This window comes from Argopecten irradians, chromosome 4 (genome assembly GCF_041381155.1).
Source record: "Argopecten irradians isolate NY chromosome 4, Ai_NY, whole genome shotgun sequence".
In the NCBI taxonomy this organism is placed as follows: domain Eukaryota; kingdom Metazoa; phylum Mollusca; class Bivalvia; order Pectinida; family Pectinidae; genus Argopecten; species Argopecten irradians.
In genome coordinates this window covers 25908136-25930841 of record NC_091137.1, presented here as the reverse complement: position 1 = coordinate 25930841, position 22706 = coordinate 25908136, and the positions used below count along the sequence as shown (strand labels likewise).

Sequence of the window (22706 nt, the reverse complement as noted above, 5' to 3'; positions counted from 1 at the left end):
TGCAACTAACAAAACCCTTTTATAGACCATCTATATCTCATCACATTTAGATTATACTAAAAACACAAGGAACCAAAGATATGTACGATAAACTAAATAAACTATACACGGAAAGTTTGGAGACATCATTACAAGATTCCGTTCCATGGTTCAAAAGACACAAGCATGACACATGCAACCTTTGTAATGAAGAGATAGACAATACACAATGTTTTAGATTGCTTATACGTGATAGCATTACGCAGTGAGTTTTCGATATAACAAACATAATTTACAATTTGAATTTAGATATCTATTACAACTGTATAATGAAAGTGTTTTATCCTCTCCCTTATTAGAAATAGACTGTATGAAAGATTGATTGAAAGTGGTATTATTGTTTCTGTAATAAATGTATATAATATGGGATGAACGTGATGAATCATGTGTACGTGGAGGGTGAGTAACGTCTCCCTGTGTGGACATTAGCTTATATTTTTTGCAGCCTTAGGATATAGGGCATAACTTGTGGTTTTTTGTATGACCCCCCCCTCCCAAACCCATAAAAAAATGATAATAAAAAAAAATGATAATCCATAGTGATTTTTTATGCTTTTGATAACGGACGTGAAACCCCTACGTGTATAACTACCTATAATTTCCCTATATCTACAAAGAATAGTTGTTATGGTTACATCATAACTTTGAATTCGCATCAAAAGATAGTCAAATGAAAGAAGTAATACTAAACATTAAAAATAAAATAATGAAAAGAGAATTTAACTAAATGAAAGCTTGCATTTGACATGTAAACATAAAACAACGACAAGAAGTAAACAAAAACTAAAAACTGTACACTGTGTTTTCTCTCGTTAGTTATTTAATAAGTATCATAATTTGGTATCGATTACATTCAAATCTTCATAGTTGAAAGCACCGTTGTCGGAGTATGTTGACGAATCCATGCTTTTACGTATGTCCATTTTAGGTACACTATATGATAGTCGAATTTTGACTGCACATGCAAAGAAGGATCCCAGACAAAATAAGCAACCGGCGTAGACAAAGGGAATGGTGTTGTCATTAGTTACATCTGATATCCAGCCTGGAAACAAAACAAACGCTTCAATTATCCATACAAACATAGTCTTTGTTTATATATATATATATATATATAAACGTCATATTAACAGTTTGGGTCATGTGAGGACAGCCTCCGATGCATGTGTTGTATTGCGTTTATGAAGTGCGTGGTTCGTGCCTTGGGAGACTGCGGTGTATTCGTGTTGTATCTTCTTGTTTAGTGGAAATTTTGTCCCTTTGCTGCCTAAGAGACCAAGCAACATATCCCATCCGGTCATACTATACTGACAACAGGCGATTTATTTGATTGATTAACGTCCTATTAAAAGCCAGGGTCATGTAAGGACAGTCTCGCATGTATGTGGTGTGTATGCGTTTTGAGAGACTCAGGTATATTATATCTTCTTGAACAGTGGAACTCTTACCCTTTTTTGAAGTGGTGTCGATGTAGACGATAGGAATAATGAAGTCGGATAGAAAGAGAAAAGATAAGATCCTAAATTTAGTCGGCTATTAAGATCATGCACTAGGGGCAGCAGGTACAATTATTACGCCCTAGGTGTAGGTGAACATAGTATATTATGGTTTATTTCGGTAAACAAATTGTAATTTGTTTGCTTAATAAATGAGCATTCTATTAACAGGCATGGTCATGTAAGGAAGGCATTCAATGCATGTGATGTATAGCGTGTATGAAGTGCGTGTCTTTGCAGACAGCGTTTTATTCGTACTGTGTCTTCTTGCATAGTGCATCTATTTCCCTTTTTATAGATCCATATCACAAAAACATGCCGTCGAAGACACTAAAACACACATTCCGCCTGGTCACATTATACTGACAATGCGCGAACCAGTCATCCCACTCCCTTAATGCTGAATATTCCATAGCAATTGTATATTTTTTCTAAACTGTGTATTATGTAATCGTGTTCGGTTTTTTGGTCTTGATAAAGGGGCTGATCGCCTCGAAATTTGACAATTTTTTTTGTCCACATGGTTGGAATTACTTTTTTTCCCATATTCTAAGCTGTGATATACATGTAAAATATTCATTTGGCTATTTTCCTTCATGCGCAACTATTGTTTCTTAAAGGGACATGAACCTAGAAGAAGTAGCTCTATATGATTAGATATGGTTTACAGATGTTTATTGAATATTTTATTACAATGATTGATTATCTAAAGCGACAGGAAAACGTTGGGAATGCCTACCCAAAAATTGATTATAAAAATAAACCGTCACAAAAAATGAAAGCTGGTCAAAAGCTAGGTTAAAATGAAAAACAAACTTGCACACGACAGGGAATAATTCATTTCTACATTTTATGATTATTTTTTAATTTACAATCATTGACATATTAAGTATAAGACATATTTGTTAATATTCGTAATAATATAATATCTGTTTAGCGTACCTAAATGATACGTCAAACGAGACTTTTCTTTCGACGGGGCACCGCAAAGGGAGGTTCTTGATTTGATTGCACATATGTACATCAGGCAAGTATAAAAGGGTAAGTTGCTCCCGTCTCTTGCATTGCAGTGATCCATTTATATTTACCTTCTTTCCCAATCCCACACGTTACTGACTCTTGTCATAATCCGTTTTCTATCGAGACTCTTGTGTTCGCTTCACCCACGTTTTCGACCCACAAATTGTGTCCATGTTGATTTAATTTGTCTCTTAAGTTCAACCTACTGCTTTTATCACACTTCAGTCTACAAAATTCGACTGGGGCGGTTCAAAATACAGAAAGATGGAATTTCCATTATAATTACTTTATTTGACACGTTTGCACAATAATTGCTATTTTACTTAGTATGGTATCTGACACGTCCTATACAGTATATGTATTTTACTCAAATTTACATGATTTATTAAGGTTCCATTTGTTTCGTTTGTGTCGATGCAAACTAATAAATAGTGTTCCGAACGAGTTCAACAGATGTAGCAACTAGTGCTGAGATAAACAGGATCTTCATAAAAATGCTTATTATGAGCAATGAATATGTCAAATTACCTGCGATAGGGGGTCCGATGATAACTGCTATTCCGTGAAATAATGTTAGAAAACCAAATCCTATTCCCAGCAAAGTTGTTCCCAGGAGATCCACGGTGATCACGGATTGGAGAAAACCAAAAGTTCCTTAAATGAAAACGAGACTAGCAGGTTAAAGAATCGGTAATTTTAACTTGCTCTTGTAAATATAATGAGTATTTAAGCAACAGACATAAAATATATACGAGGCCTCTTTCTTAACACAGTGTTGGAGTGTACAGTAAATTACGATTTAGTAAAGAAACTTTATTATAGGGAAAGCAGAATCAAGCTAACAATAGATTTCTAGGAAGGTTAATGGTTCGCAACATTTTTGGCCAATTTATTTTACAGAATTCAAAATAAGATGTCAACTACCTAAAAGATAGTAAATTATTTTTTCATTCAGAAGATGACCTTGAAAATCAGATTGCCAGACCCGAAATCGCCTTTTAACCTGGACAGTGGCAACTATTAACATTTCTATCAATAAAAACATAAATAAACATAAATATAAAGACATATTGCAAACATAGTATATAAACCCTAAGAAGGCCAGTTGGCCAGAATTATCTACGGAGTGTTTACTTACCCGTGAAAACTCCTAAGATGACACCATAAGCTATAAAAAGCCATTTGTCATAAACAAATGCACAGCCAATTGTTGCGATTCCTCCAATTAAAAGTGCAATGGTCAATGTCCATATTCGATTAATTTGAGCGATGTCAATGATTAAACCGATCAAAACTCTGCCTAAAATACCTGTAAAAAACAGTTAAAAATATCAAGAGGGCGTCATGATATTTAAAATTATGTACATGCCTTTTGTGGAGAAGATAAAGAGATTACTTCACAGCATGCAATAATTTTCTCAAATCATACCAATATGTATCTGTAGCTTATGACAGTGTGAGTGTGTGTATAAAGTCAACCGTGAAAACAATATAGACAAATAATTTCCAAAAATATTTTGTAAAGACTACTACTTCAAACTGCCGTCAAAAATAAACGTTGACGTCATATCAACAGCTATTCCGTCTTTGCACACAGCGGGTAATTACTTCATGGTTTTGTGAGCGAAACTCGCGTTGTTTTCTCTGAAAAGTATGACGTTACGCTAGTAAACATGTGACGTCACAATCTATACCCAACTGCAAGGGCAGATAACTTTGTAATATGCAGAGACGGATTTATTAATTTTATTATTGCTTTCCAATTAGTATTGTGATAATCCTAGAAGTTAACTCATTAAACTTAGTAAATAATCCTGTAAACGTTTTATCGTGATCAATAACCTAAGATTAAATCATTTAAATATATTTCATTACTTGATGCTCCGGATACAGTGAATATGAGAGCTGTGTCAGTAGGCGATACATCTCTCGTCTTTGCCAATTCTGGAACCATCACATAAGGTACAAAATAAGCCATGGCCGTACAGAAACCTGATACGGCAAATATCAGAAATGACGGCGTCTTCAGTACTTTTCCAACTGCAGTCTGGAGTGACGAGTTTGTTAACTTCCCAACGTCATTTGGATGTGATTCTGTTAAACATTTATAATAAATGTCAAAATAATTAACAACCGTCCTTTTCAAAAGCGTTATTTACTATACAATAAAAAAGCGATATTTGTTTTGTGTACCTTTGACGTACATATTTTCTCAAAATTACAACTAAATTTTATATTAATAATTTGAAATTGAGGATGGTTATTGTAACACAACAATGTCTTTATATATGTATTAAAGCATTGATATCACTATTTTTAATTTGATTGGGGTATGAACAAAATTTCGTTTGCAAACTATGAATACGCGTGAATGTTTTTCATAATCCGATTTTCAAAAGAATTATTTTCCGAACCAATAAGCAACGTCATTGTCTATTGTAACATCACGATAACGTCGAAGTTTCACGCCATTCTCAGATTGGTTTTTTTTTTTTTTAATAGAGTCATAATAGAGTCCAAAAAGTATTGGCTAATCAAAAAGTCAGATCTGGTATGAAAACAAAGAAAAAACAATAGGTATTTTCACCATTTGGTGAAAAACCCTAATTATAGATATAAACATGTACATGTAAAGCAGTACGGAGTGGAGGTTGGTAACGTTGCCGAGACATACACTGTGGTTAGACTTTAAATACTCGTACAATCGAAATTAAACGTTTGGTGTACTTTTCATTCCAAACAATAATATCGACATCACGGATAATCAAATACATCCTGATCATTAGATTCTCTTATCGTTACAAGTTGTATACTAACCATTCTCTGTATGTATATTGAACAAAACAGCACCACAAACGACTCCTTGTATTCCAATACCAGCGAGCAGTAGGAAGGTCTGTCTCCAGCCATACATATCTAGCCACATCGTGGTTAGCCAGGGTATAGTAATATTTCCACATCCAGAGCCGGACGATGCTATCGCTATCGCAATAGAACGTCGTCTGTCAAATTGGAGATTGACTGTTACGTTAGCTACCAGGTGACACATACCAAACCCAACACCTGTTACAGACAAAAAATAAGATAACTTTACAATACTCATATTCCCTGTGTTACATTTTAGATAATATTCTTGCTTTTTTGTTTGCAGAAAATATCTGGCCAATTAAAAGTGTATCTTGTTTCGAAGAATATAATAAACAAAGAAATTATTTATCTGGGATCGTGACGCCAACCATCGATAAATCTTTATCAATCTTAAATATGCTCCATCGCAGACAGAGCATCTTTTGAACAATAAATGATGTTTACTTGTGTATATATGTGTTGAATAAATACAAAAATATCACAAAAAATAATTTGTTTTGCTTTTGGAGCATGCGAAATCTGTACTTCATTCCATATCGGATATATTTCGTGACGCAATTAATTATTTTTATTTTGAATAAAAATACAAAGCTCAAACTTTTCAGTGGTGGTAATGGTGTAACTGGAGAAAAATATTTATTCGTCTGGTCCTGTTTTGATCAAAAGAGAAAAATACCATTAATCCACATTGTAGCATCTTTAATTGAATGATTGCATGTTTTGTGTCGGCTTTACGTTTCAATTAAAACCTTTGATAACACACGACTTTCACACATAAATACTTATAGATTCGACTAAATCAAAGAAGACTTTCTGTTTTGACCATTTTGTTTAATCCCAAAATGAAATATGTATAACTAGGGTCAAAGGGTAATCTACAATGTACTAGACATATCCCTTCAGTACTTTTAGGGAAATAGCGGTAACAAATTTGGTATCAAAATCAAGGTTGCTGAGAATTGAGGAGGATACACATAAAACGAAGGACCAAAACCTATTTTAATTATGGCGGACTAATGCAAAATACATTATCATTTCTCATCAAATTGTGTTTTTAACCAGTGGCCAATGGGCCTTAACGGTTACCTGATCATGTTTTCCGATACAGAATGAAACAAGGACATAGTCATTCAGATCCCCCGCCAATGGAGATATCAAAGCTGAAGTAAGTTTGATTGTGGAGACTTACGTGTATGAAAAAAAAACAGGAAAAAGGAAGTTGAGCTAAAGAAAGATGGAGTATAATTCAAGTAGAGCGGGGCTGCAATTGTTGAATCAGGTATACAGCCTTGACATTTATATTAGACGATATACACAAAGATGGGTGGAGTTTTGCAAAGTAACATTTACCATTTACCATGATATTTTCAGCAATGTTTCCATGGTAACGGAAAAAGTGCAAAAAATGAAACCTAAAAATAGCAAAAGGTACTACTAGACCATAAAAAGAATGTGTCTATGAAGTTCGTGGAAATATCTCTGCTGGTTTTAGAGTTATGCTCCGGAAATGAACCTACTACAAAAATATGATATTTTCAGCAATGTTTCTATGGTTACAGAAAAAAAACACAAAAAGTGAAAACCTAAAAATAGCAAAAGGCACTACTAGACCATAAGAACAATGTGTCTATGAAGTTTCATGGAAATATCTCTGCTGGTTTTAGAGTTGTGCTCCGGAAACGATTCTTACACAAAAATCTGCCATTTTCAGCAATGTTTCCATGGTTACAGAAAAAAGTACAAAAAGTGAAAACCTTAAAATAGCAAAAGGCACTACTAGACCATAAGACTAATGTGCCTATGGAGTTCCGTGCATATATCTCTTCTGGTTTTAGAGTTATGCTCCGGAAACGAACCTGGTACAAAAATATGATATTTTCAGCAATGTTTCCATGGTTACGGAAAAAATGCAAAAAATGAAAACCTAAAAATAGCAAAAGGCACTACTAGACCATAAGACCAATGTGTGTATGAAGTTTCGTGGAAATATCTCTACTGGTTTTAGAGTTATGCTCCGGAAACCATTCGTACGGACGGACGGACGGAACCCATTTGTATATCCCCCGCCAACTTCGCCAATGTCATGTTACACAGATGTGTATGCTTTTCTAAAGTCGAGTCCTGTCAAATTAGCGCTCCTAATACAGATAGCTATTTGGTGACAAAAACATGTACTTCGGCTAGAACGAATGCATAGACACTTGTTAGTAACTAAGTTATGTTCAAATACACCTAAGAAGTGATTTATAGGCATATATTTACATTCAGTGGTGAATTGATAGTATAAACCCCGTTGATTTCAACCAAAGGCTACTCAACTTTATTTCTCGATAGATTGAGTATGTCACGCGCAATTTGGAGCCGCGCGGATGAATTTATGATGGTCCAAATCAGATACTTGTTTTCAGTACCGAACGTACGTTCGATGAACATGTACATGTATCAAAATAGGTTTGAACACATATGATATGTACGTGTGTAAATACAAATGTAGAAAAGTTACATTGTTTATGTTACTACCGTACCTCTTTGAGCAATGCTTCCGTGCGTATGATAAATAAACAATGTTGAACAATGTACAGTTTTGCACATTCCGATGACGTTGCAATGTTTACATGTTGTGTGTCGGTGAGTGTGTGTTGTTCGCTCTAACATGTAGATCTACATCCTATTTGTATTTTTAACATCTTTGGTTGTACGCAAATGGATAAGATATGTCAGGACAACATCAGTCTTTCAGTTGCATAAGTTGCAAAACGACTTAGCACGATAATGCATTTTTGTTCACCTCGGGGGACAGCCAAGTCCTGTACGTTAGACTATATACTGTGAATCGGCAACTGTAGGCCTTAGATACACAATGTACGTTTGAGTGTTTCGAAATATCAATGAAACGGAATCTTTCAATTGTAGCTTTACAATACTTGTAATAGATATCTCTAATATTTACTGAAGTGTTTGAAACAACAATATAAATATAAGCTAACATTGTGAGAGTGGTAAACGTTTACAGTAGTGGGCCTACCTGTGTTTGTACATGTTCCTCGAAACGACGTCCGATACATTTGAAAATCTCCAAAATCCGGAAATAATGACATGGAACTATGTAAACATCCGTGTATTCAAGTAATTTCAAACGTGAACTGATTAAGAAGAACTCAAGTGATCACAAAATTGAAGAAACTCTCTGTTTGTCACACCTCCTTGACACAGGCGGTTTGAATCGGACGCCGCGTCACAACTACGTTAAATATCCTGCCACGTTATGAATTGTGTAAGCGTGTGTAATCATACGAAGTAAAAGATTAAAACCAAACGGCTTTGCACCATGGTGTTTTTAACAAAAGATAATAAAACGATTTATAGTTCCATACCGGGAAACCCCAGATATATGCATCATCAGACGGAACTCATTTTATTTGTATGTTCATTGATAAATTGGCGGGAATTTCCGCCACTTCGAGTGGCTGTTCTAAATGCCTGTCGGAACTAAACGATATAATTCAATTTTAGTCTTATAAATGCCATAAACACTATTAAGGGTAAATTTTGAGCTATGAAAATAATAGTTAAGACTGTAAATATAAGGATTAAAGTCTCTTTCTGGTGGTTCTATCGAAGGATAAAGTTGAGTAGGGTATCGATATTTGTTTCATGGACCGCTTCGCGATCCATTCCAAATATCAATACCCTACTCAACTTTATCCTTCGATAGAACCACCAGAAAGAGACTTTAATCCTTAAATAGAAATGATCAGTTTAAACAAGCGATTAAACATTATGTTTAGACTCAGCCAATCACAGATGACGTTATATATAGATTAAACAGTGTTTTGATTGCGTTAAAAGTTGTATGAACGCAATGGGATACAGACATAGTCAATATAGCGGTGTCTGTATAACGCGCTACATTGAATATTTCTGTATCCCATTGTGTTCACGCTACCTTTAACGCAATCAAAACACTGTTCAATCTATATATTTACATAAATAAGTAAATTACCCTGACTTTAATAGGACGTTAAAACATACAAACAAAAACAAAACAAAGAAAGCCTTGTATGTGTAGGCCTGTTTTGAATGCAAAGACGGAGGCTGATGATACTGTGTCGAATAGGCTTCCTGTGATGTTTTTTTTCTGGAAACCTGTACATGATTTGTTAACCTATTGTTCGGTTAAACGCTCCCAGAAATGTTCTCCGACAATCAGATGTTCTGTATATGTAGGTGAGATGAGTGACCGTACACATACTAATGTAACTACTGCATGGAATTTCTCTGTACCTGCATGTCTATATGAAATATACAATTAGAACAATACAGTATTACCGTTACAATGCTGGAACAAATCTTTTGTTTTGATGTGAAATACATATTGAATTAGATCTAAAAAAATTCTCCATTGTTATTTTGAAATCATTTTCTCGAAGCGTGAACTAGAGGTAGTTCGTACCTGCACTGCGTTTGTATTCATACAACGTTGCTATTACACTAATTTGAACGCAACTCCCCTCCCACTGACTATATAGGGGCATAGATAAATATAAAAAGTCACGTCATTTTTGATTGGTTAAGCATAAACGTAAGTCTAAGAGTAGACCTGAACCCAGCACCATAAAACTATACTCAGATAGATGATTTACTCAAGTAAGTGATTTTATAAAGACTTGAGTAAAACATCTGTCTGAGGAAGTTATATGGTTTGGGGCCAAGAACATTTATCTAAAAGCAAATATATACATACAATGTGACAGGAAAATACATCGATTTAGAACTGCACCTTGCAGTTCATCAGTTGATATGACAAATAATTGGGATATCTTTATCTTAATTTCTTTTTTTAATTAAAGTCCTGTTTACAGACATGACCATCTAACAGGCTGGGAAGAAGTTCTGAGTTAAATGTGTTGTAATTATAATACTGACGAATTATGAAGAGCTTTGTAATTTTCATATGTTACATACGGCCAAACTCTAACAAGTTTGATAATTACAATACTTACAATGATTAGGTTTTAGTTTTACACAGACAACCATCCCTAAAAATGAATTTAGGCAGTACCGACTTTGCTATGAGTATATGTTCATACCGTCTTGCCATGTTATAATGAGAATTGCTATTTATTAATTGTTTTGTCCATATGAAGGCTGTTACACTCTGCGTGCACATATTGTGCCCTACATGTGCCCTACAGGTAGGGCATTAAACGATCGTATAAGGCGACTAAATTTTGGATAAATACTTTTCTCTTTTTCCGAATTAATCTCTACCTACTGTCCCTGGGCTTTGCCTTCAGTTAAGGGCTCGCCCCTGTGAATTAGGCTCTGGGTATTGTCCCCTGGCTGAGACACACCAGAGCCTAAGAAATAGGTTTGTGTTCCTGATAGTGCTCAGCATTAAGGCCCCTTCATACTGGATGAAGACTCTATTACGCGGGTGGGATGTGTTGCTTAGTTCACTATACACGACGATACAACATGACTATACCAATCTCGCACAACACACACCTCTCACTTAACCATACACACCACACACGGAAGTCTGTCCTTTCATGATCCTGGCTGTTAATAGGACGTAAATCTGTAGTAGTGCGCTAGAAGTGTACCTAATGGCCCTATTGCATGCGACAAAGGCGACTTAATTCAGGATTTTATTTTTCCTTTCTTCTGGACTTGGCCTTCGGTTAAACGCTGTGAGGAACACACCGAAGTCCATAAAAGTGGTAGTTTCTGCTCCTGCATACTGGTTGGCCTGTCGGTATAATGTCACCGGATGGAGTGTGTTGTTTGCTTTCTCCGGTGGCATTCTTCAGTGATATAGCACTATAAAAAGGGCGAGAGTTCTGCTATACAAGACACAATACGAATATACCGCAGTCCATAAATGACCCTGGCTGTTAATTGGACGTGGATTTAATCAAACAAACCAAACAAAACATATACGGTAAAAGCTAGAATTATTATGATCCAATTATATTAATATAAACCTCATTCAATGTACGAATTGCACTTTAACGTTATTGCCGTTCATCCAAACACACTGTGAAATCTGCTTCCGATTTATGCCTAATAGTGTCTGTACTTATATCACTGTCCGTCTGACAGTTTCAAATCGTTTTTCACATCTTGATTGCTGATTCTACTAGTTGTCTGGACTCCCACCGTGCTGGCACCTCCAGCAGCACTCACTCTAAACTTTACGTTTTCTAGTTGCATTTTAGCCAATAACTCGGAAGGGCGTTTCCGTTCGGTTTTTTTTCTTCTTGATTGCTTCTATCATCTATTATTGCAGGTTCCACATTGTATCATTCTTATTTTTTTGTCTGCGGTAGCTCTCTTTCCTGCCACAGGACAGTTTGCAAATCTTACATCTGTACCAAGGTGGCACTGGCCCTTGTTTTTTTATGTCTGCAGTAGCTCTCTTTCCTGCAGATCCTGCGATCCTGCGATGAATACCAGTAATATTTCATCACGTGAGGTGGAAACTATATTTTTCATTTGCGCTTCACACTCGTGAAAAATATCAAATTTTCCACCTCATTCGATGAAATATAACTGCTGTTCATCAAGTAACTTGGATGGTTTACCTGTAATGATGCCGTATGTGAGATACAGCCAGTGGAGAGAGGGGGCGAATGCGCTGCCAACCATTCCAACACCAATTAGGACCGACCCAGACATAGCCACAAGGCGACAGCCAAAACGTTTCTCCAGTATACCGGCAACAGGACCTGGAAATACGGGAAAGTAGATGCGGTCAATCTTATGAAATAAACAAAATTCAACATGTACGTTACATGTTATTTTACATATTACGAATACATATTTATTAATCACATTATCTTAATTTTCCATCTTTTATTCAGTCTACAAAGATCACACACTTAACTTGTGCCTGAACACGCCTTTCCACTTTTTACTTTTAATTATTGCATTGCTATTTGTAGGAAGTATTTTAACACAATTTCTCTTAGTCTTTGTCTAAACACTGCCTCACTTTTGGCCTCGAGTTGAGCCTTCGCCCCTGTGAGGAAGGCTCTGGGTTCTGTCCCCTGGCCGAGACACACCAAAGTCTATAATAGTGGTAGTTTCTGCTCCTGCTTAGCGCTCTACATACCGGGATTGGGACGACTGGTTCGTCCGTTGTCAGTATAATGTGACCGGTGGGGTGTGTTGCTTGTTGTCTTCGGTGGCATTGTTCAGTGATATAGCACCATAAAAAGGACAATAATTCCACTATACAAGAAGACACAACACGAATATATCGCAGTCTCCCAAAACACGCACCTCGCATTACATACACGCAATACACAGCATACATGGGAGGCCGTCCTTACATGAACCTAGCTGTTAATAGGACGTTAATTGAATCGAACAAACAAACGAACAAATCTTTGTCTAAACATGATAAATATCAATTTAGAGTGTAAGCCTGTATCAAAGCAAAACTGAAGTTAACGTATGATGATCAGAAGACTTCTGACGTTATGAAAGATAAACATTCTATCATAAAATGAAGATCCACCACAAGTTTTATAACAAATAAACAAATTGATAAGAACATATCCTTCAGATGAGGTTATTCTCGGGTATTCGAAGTACGCAATCGCTAGGAATTATTATCAATTAATAACGAATGGTTTATTTGATTGCAGAAAGAAAACTACTCTCTTTTTTTAATTACACATGTTTGTAAACATAGTTATTAAGCATAGTTAGGTTCCGTTTCTGTTTGGTTGATTATTTTAACGTCCAATTAACAGCCAGGGTCATGTACGGAAGCCCTTCTATGTATGCAGTGTGAAGCGTGTATTAAGTTCGATGTGCGTGTTTTGGGAGACTGCAGTATGTTCGTGTTGTGTCTTCTTTTTTAGTGGAACCATTGCCCGTTTTATAGTGCTATATCACTGAAGCATGCCGCCGAAGACACCAAGCAACACACGCCACCCGGTCACATTATACTGACAACGGGCAAACCAGTCGCCTCACTCCCTGTATGCTAAGCAGGAGCAGAAACTACCAATTTCATTAGACTTTGGTGTGTCTTGGCCAGGGGACAGAACCCAGAGCCTTCCTCACAGAGGCGAACGCTTAACTCAAGCCCAAAAGTGAGGCGGTGCCAAGGGAGGCATTAGGGAAGATAAAGTCAGTTAGGAAGAAGAGAAAAGATAAGATCCTGAATTAAGTCGCCTTTTACGATCATATAATAAGGGCAGTAGGTACCATTCTAACCGATATGTTCATGAAGAGAAGAAGTAACATCTAGGTATTCAATTTGTCATTTGATAACATTGATTTTCCGTTACTTAATCGCACATCTTGATCCTGTCAAATATAATGATAAACTTATTTCATTAGACCTGAACTTGAGGAAATCACACAGCCGACCACAGTTGGCCTTTGAATTCAAATTTGTGTTAATAGTTTATATCGTAGTTTATATATAGTATATAAGAATGGGTATTCATTGATGCAGTGAATACTTGGAAGGGGAATAAACAAATAGATCACCTAGAAGCTTTCAGATAAACATAATAGACAATGGTCGATATAATGAAAATTTCACAGTCATTGATTATGTGTATAGGAGTAAAGTGGACAGACATTTGATTTATTTTCCATTTAATAATAAGGACCTCCTGATGCGGATCTGTGCCCAAAATATTTCAGATGACACAAATATATATATATATATAATAAAAAAATGTAACCAAAGAGTTGTTTTACATGTACAACAATCAATCTATTTCACATGGGGAATACTAGATAAGTGTCATTTGGTGTTTTCCTGTTCCCGCAATTATGTCAGTGACATTATAAAGTTTTCACCTGTGGTGATCCCTGGTCACCATCAATTATGTTCTGTAATCACATTGTAAATAATACTTTCAATACATCCACTTTCCTGATATTTGACAAAAGGCTGAATAATGTGTAAATACTGTCTATTAAAGTGATAATTTCTACTCCTGAGAAATAGCAATGAAAACTTCAATTATCAAATTACAGGTTAATTAATTTTTCATCACGCTGACATTAAGACAGACTGAATGAGCCAGTTATGACATTCATGATTAATAACATGATTAGTATCCACAACAAAGGACTAGATATGATAATGGCTCTTTTTGGCCCCTAAATCTACCAAATTTTAAATTAAGTATTTAGAAATTAAGTTGCCGCGTTTGAAATATTGAATACACCCCTGATAAAAACTTAATGATGTTTTTGTTGACAGAAAGTATGTTTTTGCTATATAACCATGGTAACTTTGCATAAATTATGCAAATTTGAAAATTTTGTCAATTTTGGCACATATTTTGATAGTTTTTCTTTTAAAAGCAATAGAGCGCATTATAGAACAAACTTAATATTTTAAGAGAATTAGCAGACTCGAAAAATACATCATTTTGAGAAATATAAAGTTTGTTCTAGAATGCGCTCTATGTTAACTAGATAAAAAACTGCATAAAAAATGCCAATTTTGATGAAATTTTCACATTTTGCATAATTTATGCATAATAAAATGGTTGCCATGGCAACTAGAACTGCTATATTACCTTATAGCACTATCAAATATGATTAGTATCCACAACAAATTTTGAACTTATTACAAAATAAAATATAAGACTCACCGATAACAAGGAGGAGACCAGAACTAAGGGAGGCTATCCAACTGGTTTCAGCAGCACCAGAGTCGAACTGATCTCGTAACTCACTGTACATAACTCCGAAAGACGTAACAATACCCAAACTAACAAAGTGAAGACCGAAGCTACTTACTACAATAACTACATTTACCCAAGTATTACTACGACAGGAATACTTTGCCATTTTGTGTAGAGGAATCCCCGATCTACAGCTGCGTTGTACACGCTAGCTATCACAATACGCGGCTTTGTACTTGTGTTTATATTTATATCATTGCCAAACGGTCATCGGTGTACCAACTTTTCGTGATCATGTGTGAATGTCTGCTCTGGCCCACATGTGTACATACGAGAAAACGTTTCATTTTTATGAGGCATTGTATTGAATTACTACAATACTGATAGGCCAGGGATATCCGCTATATGACTGACCCACCAGGGAATCGGATTCTATCACAATAATTATGGGAGGGCGCGCTTTAATGACTGACCCACCAGAGTATCGGACTCTACCATAGACCAGGGAGGGCCCTCTATAATGACTGACCCAGCAAGGGTGTCGGACAAGCAACCTATGACATTGATCCGTTTTAGTCAACATCTGGTTAACTGCGAACTACTTTATTACATAATGATATCACAAAAGAATCCCTTTCAGTCAAGTCCTTGATTAGTTTATTTCATTACTGTTTCACAATTATTTTGTTTGTTCGTCGCCTTATTGACAGCCAGTGCCATGTTAATTGTTTATCAGTTGGCTACAAACATAATTTGGAGCTGCTCACCGTATACATGGGAGGCAAATATTCCTTACGTGACCCTAGCTGTTAAAAGGACGTTAATCAATCAAACAAAATTTGGAGAAAGAGTCATATTGAATATCTGGTTACCACAAAAGTCATTTAGTAGATCCTTCTAAATTTTAGAACAGCAGTCCACTTTCTCCTGCTGAGGAAGGTACTTTTAACGAGTTTTGATCCTTGGCAAAGACACTTCAACGTCAATTCCAGTAACTGATTCTGTGGTCATATGTTGCAGTGTGACCACTGTGTGTGTTCAATTAAAGTTGTATTTCTAATAATTTTCACCATCACAAACTGTCATAAAACATACAATGTGTGAATATGGATGCTTATATATGATGGTTCAGATCCATAAACGCACCACACGTTTTGGACGAACCGCCACAGTCAACGCCATGTTTCAAACTTTCGGATAATATAGGAAAACCGAATTGCATCACGCGACAGACATCGGCGCTACTCGTATAAATCGGATCATCTAGAAACGTGTCACGTGGCCAACATCGGCAATACCCATACATATTGGAACAGTTCGGAAACTAAGAGAGACAGTGGAAATATGTAGAACACTTTAAATATTTTTTCCATGCCAAAAACAGCAAGTCAGAGACCATAAAATTTCAATAAACTGTCAGAAGTGATATGGATTTAAATATATTTCATTTGCATAGCTTAAGACTTTATGGTCAGTATTTTCCCGCAAGACATGAATAGTGATAGATACGATGACTTCAAATTGGCAATGACGATAGTATTTGAACATTATGATATAAGTTACATATCGTATATTATAGTGCGGTGTCGTCATTTCCCTATACCAAGTATATTAATATGAAATATAACATGCATTATGTCATTATATTGTATAAATAATTTGACGTTACCGTATAACATTAAAAACAGTATTACTATATCACACGCCGCATGGTACACTTTGGTTTGGTTTATTAATAGTGTAACTGTTCATGCAGCTAATATTTTACTAATTATGATCAATAGTTTATGAAACAAGTATTCTAATAATACTATCTTGCTATCCGTAATGGACTGATGTGACTCCTTGTATAATTATTACAGTCTGATATCGGGTCTTTATGTAACATGTATATTTACTAACCAAAAATATTTTACTTGCCTTTGAGGACCACGCAATAGATTAGACTTTGGTGAGCATTTTGTCCCCTTTTAATAGTTTCATTATTATTATTTTGTTTACAAAATGTTTGATTAATCAACGTCCCATTAACAGCCAGGGTCATATTAGGACGCCCCCATGTATGCGGTGTGTTGCGTGCATGAATTGCAGGTGTGTTTTGCGATATATTCATGTTATGTTTTCTTGTATAGTGGAGCTCTTACCCTTTTTAGTGCTATATCACCGAAACATGCCACCGAGGACACCAATTAAATTAAGCAACACACTTCACGTGGTCACGTTATACTGACAACAGGCCAAACAATCGTCCTTCTCCAGTATGCTGACCGCCAAGAGGAGCAGAAACAGGAAGCCAAAAGTTAGCGTGGCTGTATCAAGGAAGACGTTAGGAAGGACATCGTTAGGAAGAAAGAAAAGATAAGATCAAAACTTTAGTCGCCTTTTATAAACGTACAAAAGGGGCAGCAGGTTACAATTCTAACGACCAATTAACCGATTTTCATGATATAAATTATCATTTGCTTCTATGGTAAAATTTGCGCTTTGCTGCCCGGATCACATCTATAGTACAAATTTGTATACGTAAAGACGATTTGAGTACCAAACGGTAACCGATATTTCATTAGCTCTTATTATTTATGGAAAGAATGAATTTTATATTATGATATAATTCAGAGAGGTGATACAATTGAAAAACATGATGATTAATTTAGAAGGATGGATGTATGTGTTAAGATGTTATATCCGAGGAAAAGTTGCAAAATACATGGATATGACCGCAATAGATTGCATCATGAGTAACGATATACCTAACAGGCGGTGTATGGAATTTGCAATGTATTATAAATATAGACTAAGTAAATCACTTACATGTATTTCAAGAATGTACAAACCCAGGTTTCCTACGTTAGACATCTTTCTTTTGCTGTAACCATCATCGATGCATTATCGTCTGCGCGTTTACTGCTGACAAAATGACGACGAGACCACACGAGGGATAACTGACAATCGAATTTGTAGAGGCAATGTTTAATAATAATATAAAATATATGAACTACTTTATTGTTTATAATGACATTTAAAATTGTTTTGATCAAAGATGTATTATGTCTGATGTTTGCTTTAAGTACTCGTATATGTAGGCGGATATATGTAGTATACACGATTTGTAGCTCTAGAATACCAGGTTAATTTTGATGTGAGATTTAGGAAAGCCGTTTTGCGAAATCATCTTGGTTTTCTGTCGAGCACCAAAATACAAAAAAATTATGTACAACTTGTATTGTAAGATACAACTGTGTATTCTATTTACCCTGCAACCATTTTCTTATACATGCAGATGACATTCAAAACGAAAGCGGTTATTTACATGATTTCGCTCGAAGCGAGGCGATTGTTTGATGACCAAGAAAAGATTCATTCACTAAACCGAACGAGAATGTACTCTTTTACTACATGTACCTTGGGAAAGCGCCTCCACAAACAGTTCCAGTAAATCTGTTTCCTGTGTAATATCACTGATGCAATATAGAAATATGTTTTTGTTTGATTAATAATCATGATATTAAAAGGCGGTTCACTTAAGGACGGCCTCCCTTTTACATGTATGCGACGTGTAGCGTGTATGTAGTGTCAGGTTCATGTTTTGGTAGACTGCGGCATTTTCGTGTTATGCCGCCTTGTATTGTAGAACTGCTGTCCTTTTCATAGTGCTATATCACTGAAGCATGCCACCAAACAACAAACCCCACAATACTGATTACGGGCGAACCAGTCGTTCCTACTCCCTGTAGTCCAAAGCGATAATCAGAAACTACCATTGTTTTAGATTATGGTGTTTTTCGAGTAGAGGACACCTAGAGCCTACTTCACAGGGGCTAATGCTCACCAGAAGGCCAAAAGTGATGCGGTATGAAGGAAGACGTTGGGAAGAATAAAATTAGGAAGAAAAAAGATACTAAATGTTGGAGTCTGTCACGTTGTTACTGAGGTACATCTGCCTCTCTGATATGTGTTTGATTATCACAAACGCTTGATTCAAACACTTTTTCCAAAACGTCATATTTCTAGACAAAAAAGTATTGTTAAAAAAACGCCGCATTTCCCGAAAACGGCGTGAGGTGAAAATGTTGAAAATTTCACACGGTACAATTCATTTACAAATTGTATTATCAAAACTGTGGAAAATACTACGCGTTGTTTTGCTTAGTAAACGAATCCCTTTCATAAATCACACTTTCCGTTGACTAATCCTCGTACAAATCACGTGCATGACTACAAGAGGACTAAGTCGGGAAGTTTTCCTTACATGACCTAGGCCAAACCAACAAAAGTGTTGTTTGGTGTCTTTGGCAGTACATATTAGTGATAAAGCACTATAAAAAGTGCAAGAGTTCCATTATACAAGAAAACATGAATATACTAGTCTTCCAAAACACTCACTACGCACTGCATACACATTACATATCGCATACATGGAAGGCGGTTCTTACTTGACCCTTGCTGTTAATAGGACGTTAATAAATCAAACAAACAATATAACTTAAAATTACATCAATGATAAATTAATAAAATTATTGTATATTGATATTCTTGATTATTATCATATGCACATATTTTACGTTCACAAAACAATCATACTTCGTGATATATTGTCAAAAGAAACATACGACATCATTTGGATAGTAAATGCCATAACTAATTTGTATCAAATATCAGGTGACCTTTAAGGTCATTGTCGAAAATGCCATTAACATCATTTAAGGACGTGCCAATTTTGTTGGTGGTGGAAAGCCGGAGTCCCCTGAGAAACAACTGACCAGCGGTCAGTAGGTGGCTACTGTCCCACATGGGATTCGAACTCGCAAACCAGATATAAAGGGATTGTAGTAATATATCAGAACATCTTAACTAATCGGCCTCCACAGCCATTATAAACACATTGTGGTATAATAATACCTTACACTTCTCGGACGATTGCAGACTACCTAGCTGACTTGCCCGGAAAAAACCTCATCGAAAACATGACCGACAAAATCGTTTACAAGTCGCATGTCACAAAATTGTTGCATCACTTATATTATTACAGATCTCTGAACAATGGAAACATATGCACACATTTTAGTGACATTTGACAACAAAACGTAAATACTGATAATGGATGTATCTTTGTATGCTTGAAATATTTAAGTTTAAACGTAGATTGCAAATATTTGGTACGAAGAATTCATCAATGTCATTATTTTCATCTGAATCACAAACTGTCTTAAAATCATCGGCAGGGCCTAGTGTTTTAACACATTGTGACCCCTCGGGTGGGATAAAATGGCCTCGTTTTATGACTGACCAACCAAGATATCCGACCGCAAGAGATTCCCCATCAATACACTATATACAAGCTGAAATGTTTTAACGATCTGTTTTATCCAAGTAACTGTTTCGCAAAAATGTTGATATATTAAGAGATCATACATTCACAAGGATTGTTGACCAAAAATAATGTATCTGATGAAATGTTTTTGATCTTAATTAAATACATTAATTCATTTGAGGGAGTCATAAGAACTACTTTTGAACAGCTTCATAATGATATCTGACAAAAATGCCATTAAATGTTTCATTCTTAAAGCTGACAATGCAAATTAAAAAATATAAATTTGAGATTAAAAAAAATGGTTTCATTTTTTTTTTTCTTCAAAATTCGTTTCTGAGACATTCCCTTGCGTTTCTAAGGACGGGCAGACGCCATTTTGTTTTGAACTCTGCTTGGATACATCACGCCTACCGACCCCTATATAAAGCGCGTGAATCGACACACGTGCGCTCAGTCATGTACATATACACCTAGTACTTGTCCACAGTGTATCTCCTACTAATACATAAACAAACCCCTTACCTGTAATATGTGCAGAGCTTGTTTTAGAAAGCAAACATGTCAACTCCTCTAAGCTGTCACTTAGATGATTCACAACTTGAACTTTCCACACAAATGAATAGAAATCCCAATAATAATCCGTTCACATATCTCCACGTATACTATTGTACCCGATGTACTCGACTGGCCACGTGCACGTGACCGCCTGACCCGAACAAGTGACGCTTCTATAAATAAACTCCCGAAGGTACACACATGTACATGTGCGTGTAATATCTAATTTATATTGAAGTGGTTTTAGATCGTATTTGACATATTTTGTGATCTAGCTGACAGTATTACTTCGATGTACCTTTTCAGGTGAGTGCAGTGTATATTTTTAGCTTGACAATGTTATCTGCTGTTAGAATTTCCGAGTTTGTTTACATTATAATTAAAATGGATCTCGTACGTGGATATAATATATGGATTCATTCAATTCTTTTTATTCAACTGTAGAGATTGTTATGTATGACACTAAATACATGTAGTTATGAGATAAGGGAGATAACTCCTATAGTTTTTTTATCAATACATCCTATAAAGTTCACATAATTAATTTAGGTTATAGAACTTTCTAGAATATCATCATCGTATAAACAAATATGTTTGTAAACATGTTGATTATAAGTAGAGATCTAGAATGATCTATTTCCAGAAAGTTCTGTGTGTTTATTTGTTTACTGTTTTTAGTTAGATATTTCTGGAAGTAGAAGGTTCTCCAATATTCTTGAATTAGGGTTTAGTTATATATACTCCAACTGTCCAAAGCTAATCAGAACTGTAATGAGACCTGTAATAAGACATATCAAGAATTGTACAGCGCCATATAAGATTCTATTGGGAGAGCTATTGTGACTTTATCTGTGGATTATTACAACACTTTGTGTGGATTTATTCATATTGCCTGGAGCTTTACAAATCATCTGTGGACATTCAATTTCCTTGTGGATTTGTGATTATTGTTAATTTGAAACCTGGAAGGATCAAGGATTATACCAGGACATTCGCATACAGATAAGTAACACTTTAAATCATCGTACTAGTCTTGTACCACCACCAATTACTTTAGATATTGTAAACCATCTCTGTATAATATTGTATATATAATTAAATTGTGTTTTGAATTTAGCTGCTGGTTTCTCCTTTCTGTTATTCGTTAATGTAACAGAATTGGGGGCTCGTGTCCGAGATCGATATTTAATTTGTGAAATCTAACTTTGAAAAATTAATTTAGAAATTTTCAAAATTTGTGTACAAACTTTGAGTTTACATTTGAAACCAACAGCTAGATAAATATGACTACTATGCAGGTAGAACAGTTTGTTAAAGCGCCATCCCTGGAAGTTCTTTTGCAAGTTAGTAAGAAGGATTTACTGTTATTGGGTAAACATTTAGGCCTTACTATCAAAACTAATTTGAGGAAAGCTGAAATTAGGAATGTAATTATAAGATATTTTGTTGACAATGGCAAATTTGACTCTAGTGCATTAGATAGTATAGAGGAAACAGTCACTTCAGAAATCCAAATTAGACAAATGGAACTTGAACATGAAATGAAAATGAAACAAATAGAGAAAGAAATGAGAGAAAGAGAAATAGAAAAGGAGTTAAGAGAAAAAGAAATAGACAAAGAAAGAGAGTTAAGAGAAAAAGAAATAGACAAAGAAAGAGAGTTAAGAGAAAAAGAAATAGACAAAGAAAGAGAGTTAAGAGAAAAAGAAATTGAGAAAGAATTAAAAGAAAAAGAGAGAGATCAGA

At 35.5% G+C, this 22706-nt stretch overlaps 1 protein-coding gene across 2 annotated transcripts; it reads right to left on the bottom strand.

The window, feature by feature from the left end:
- Positions 1 to 576: 576 nt before the first annotated feature.
- LOC138321106 (monocarboxylate transporter 12-like) lies at positions 577 to 21416 on the bottom strand. 2 transcript variants are annotated; one of them, XM_069264526.1, is made up of 7 exons: positions 20928 to 21416; positions 12011 to 12154; positions 5373 to 5618; positions 4431 to 4649; positions 3694 to 3864; positions 3084 to 3209; positions 577 to 1084 (listed from the first exon to the last, which is right to left on the bottom strand). In XM_069264526.1, the coding sequence occupies exons 2-7, from the start codon at positions 12102 to 12104 to the stop codon at positions 870 to 872; spliced, it is 1071 nt and encodes a 356-aa protein (XP_069120627.1). In that variant the 5' UTR covers positions 12105 to 12154; positions 20928 to 21416; the 3' UTR covers positions 577 to 869. The 2 variants fall into 2 exon arrangements, with proteins under 2 accessions (XP_069120627.1, XP_069120626.1); XM_069264525.1 differs by lacking the exon at positions 20928 to 21416 and adding an exon at positions 15059 to 15615.
- Between the last annotated feature and the right edge of the window lie 1290 nt (positions 21417 to 22706).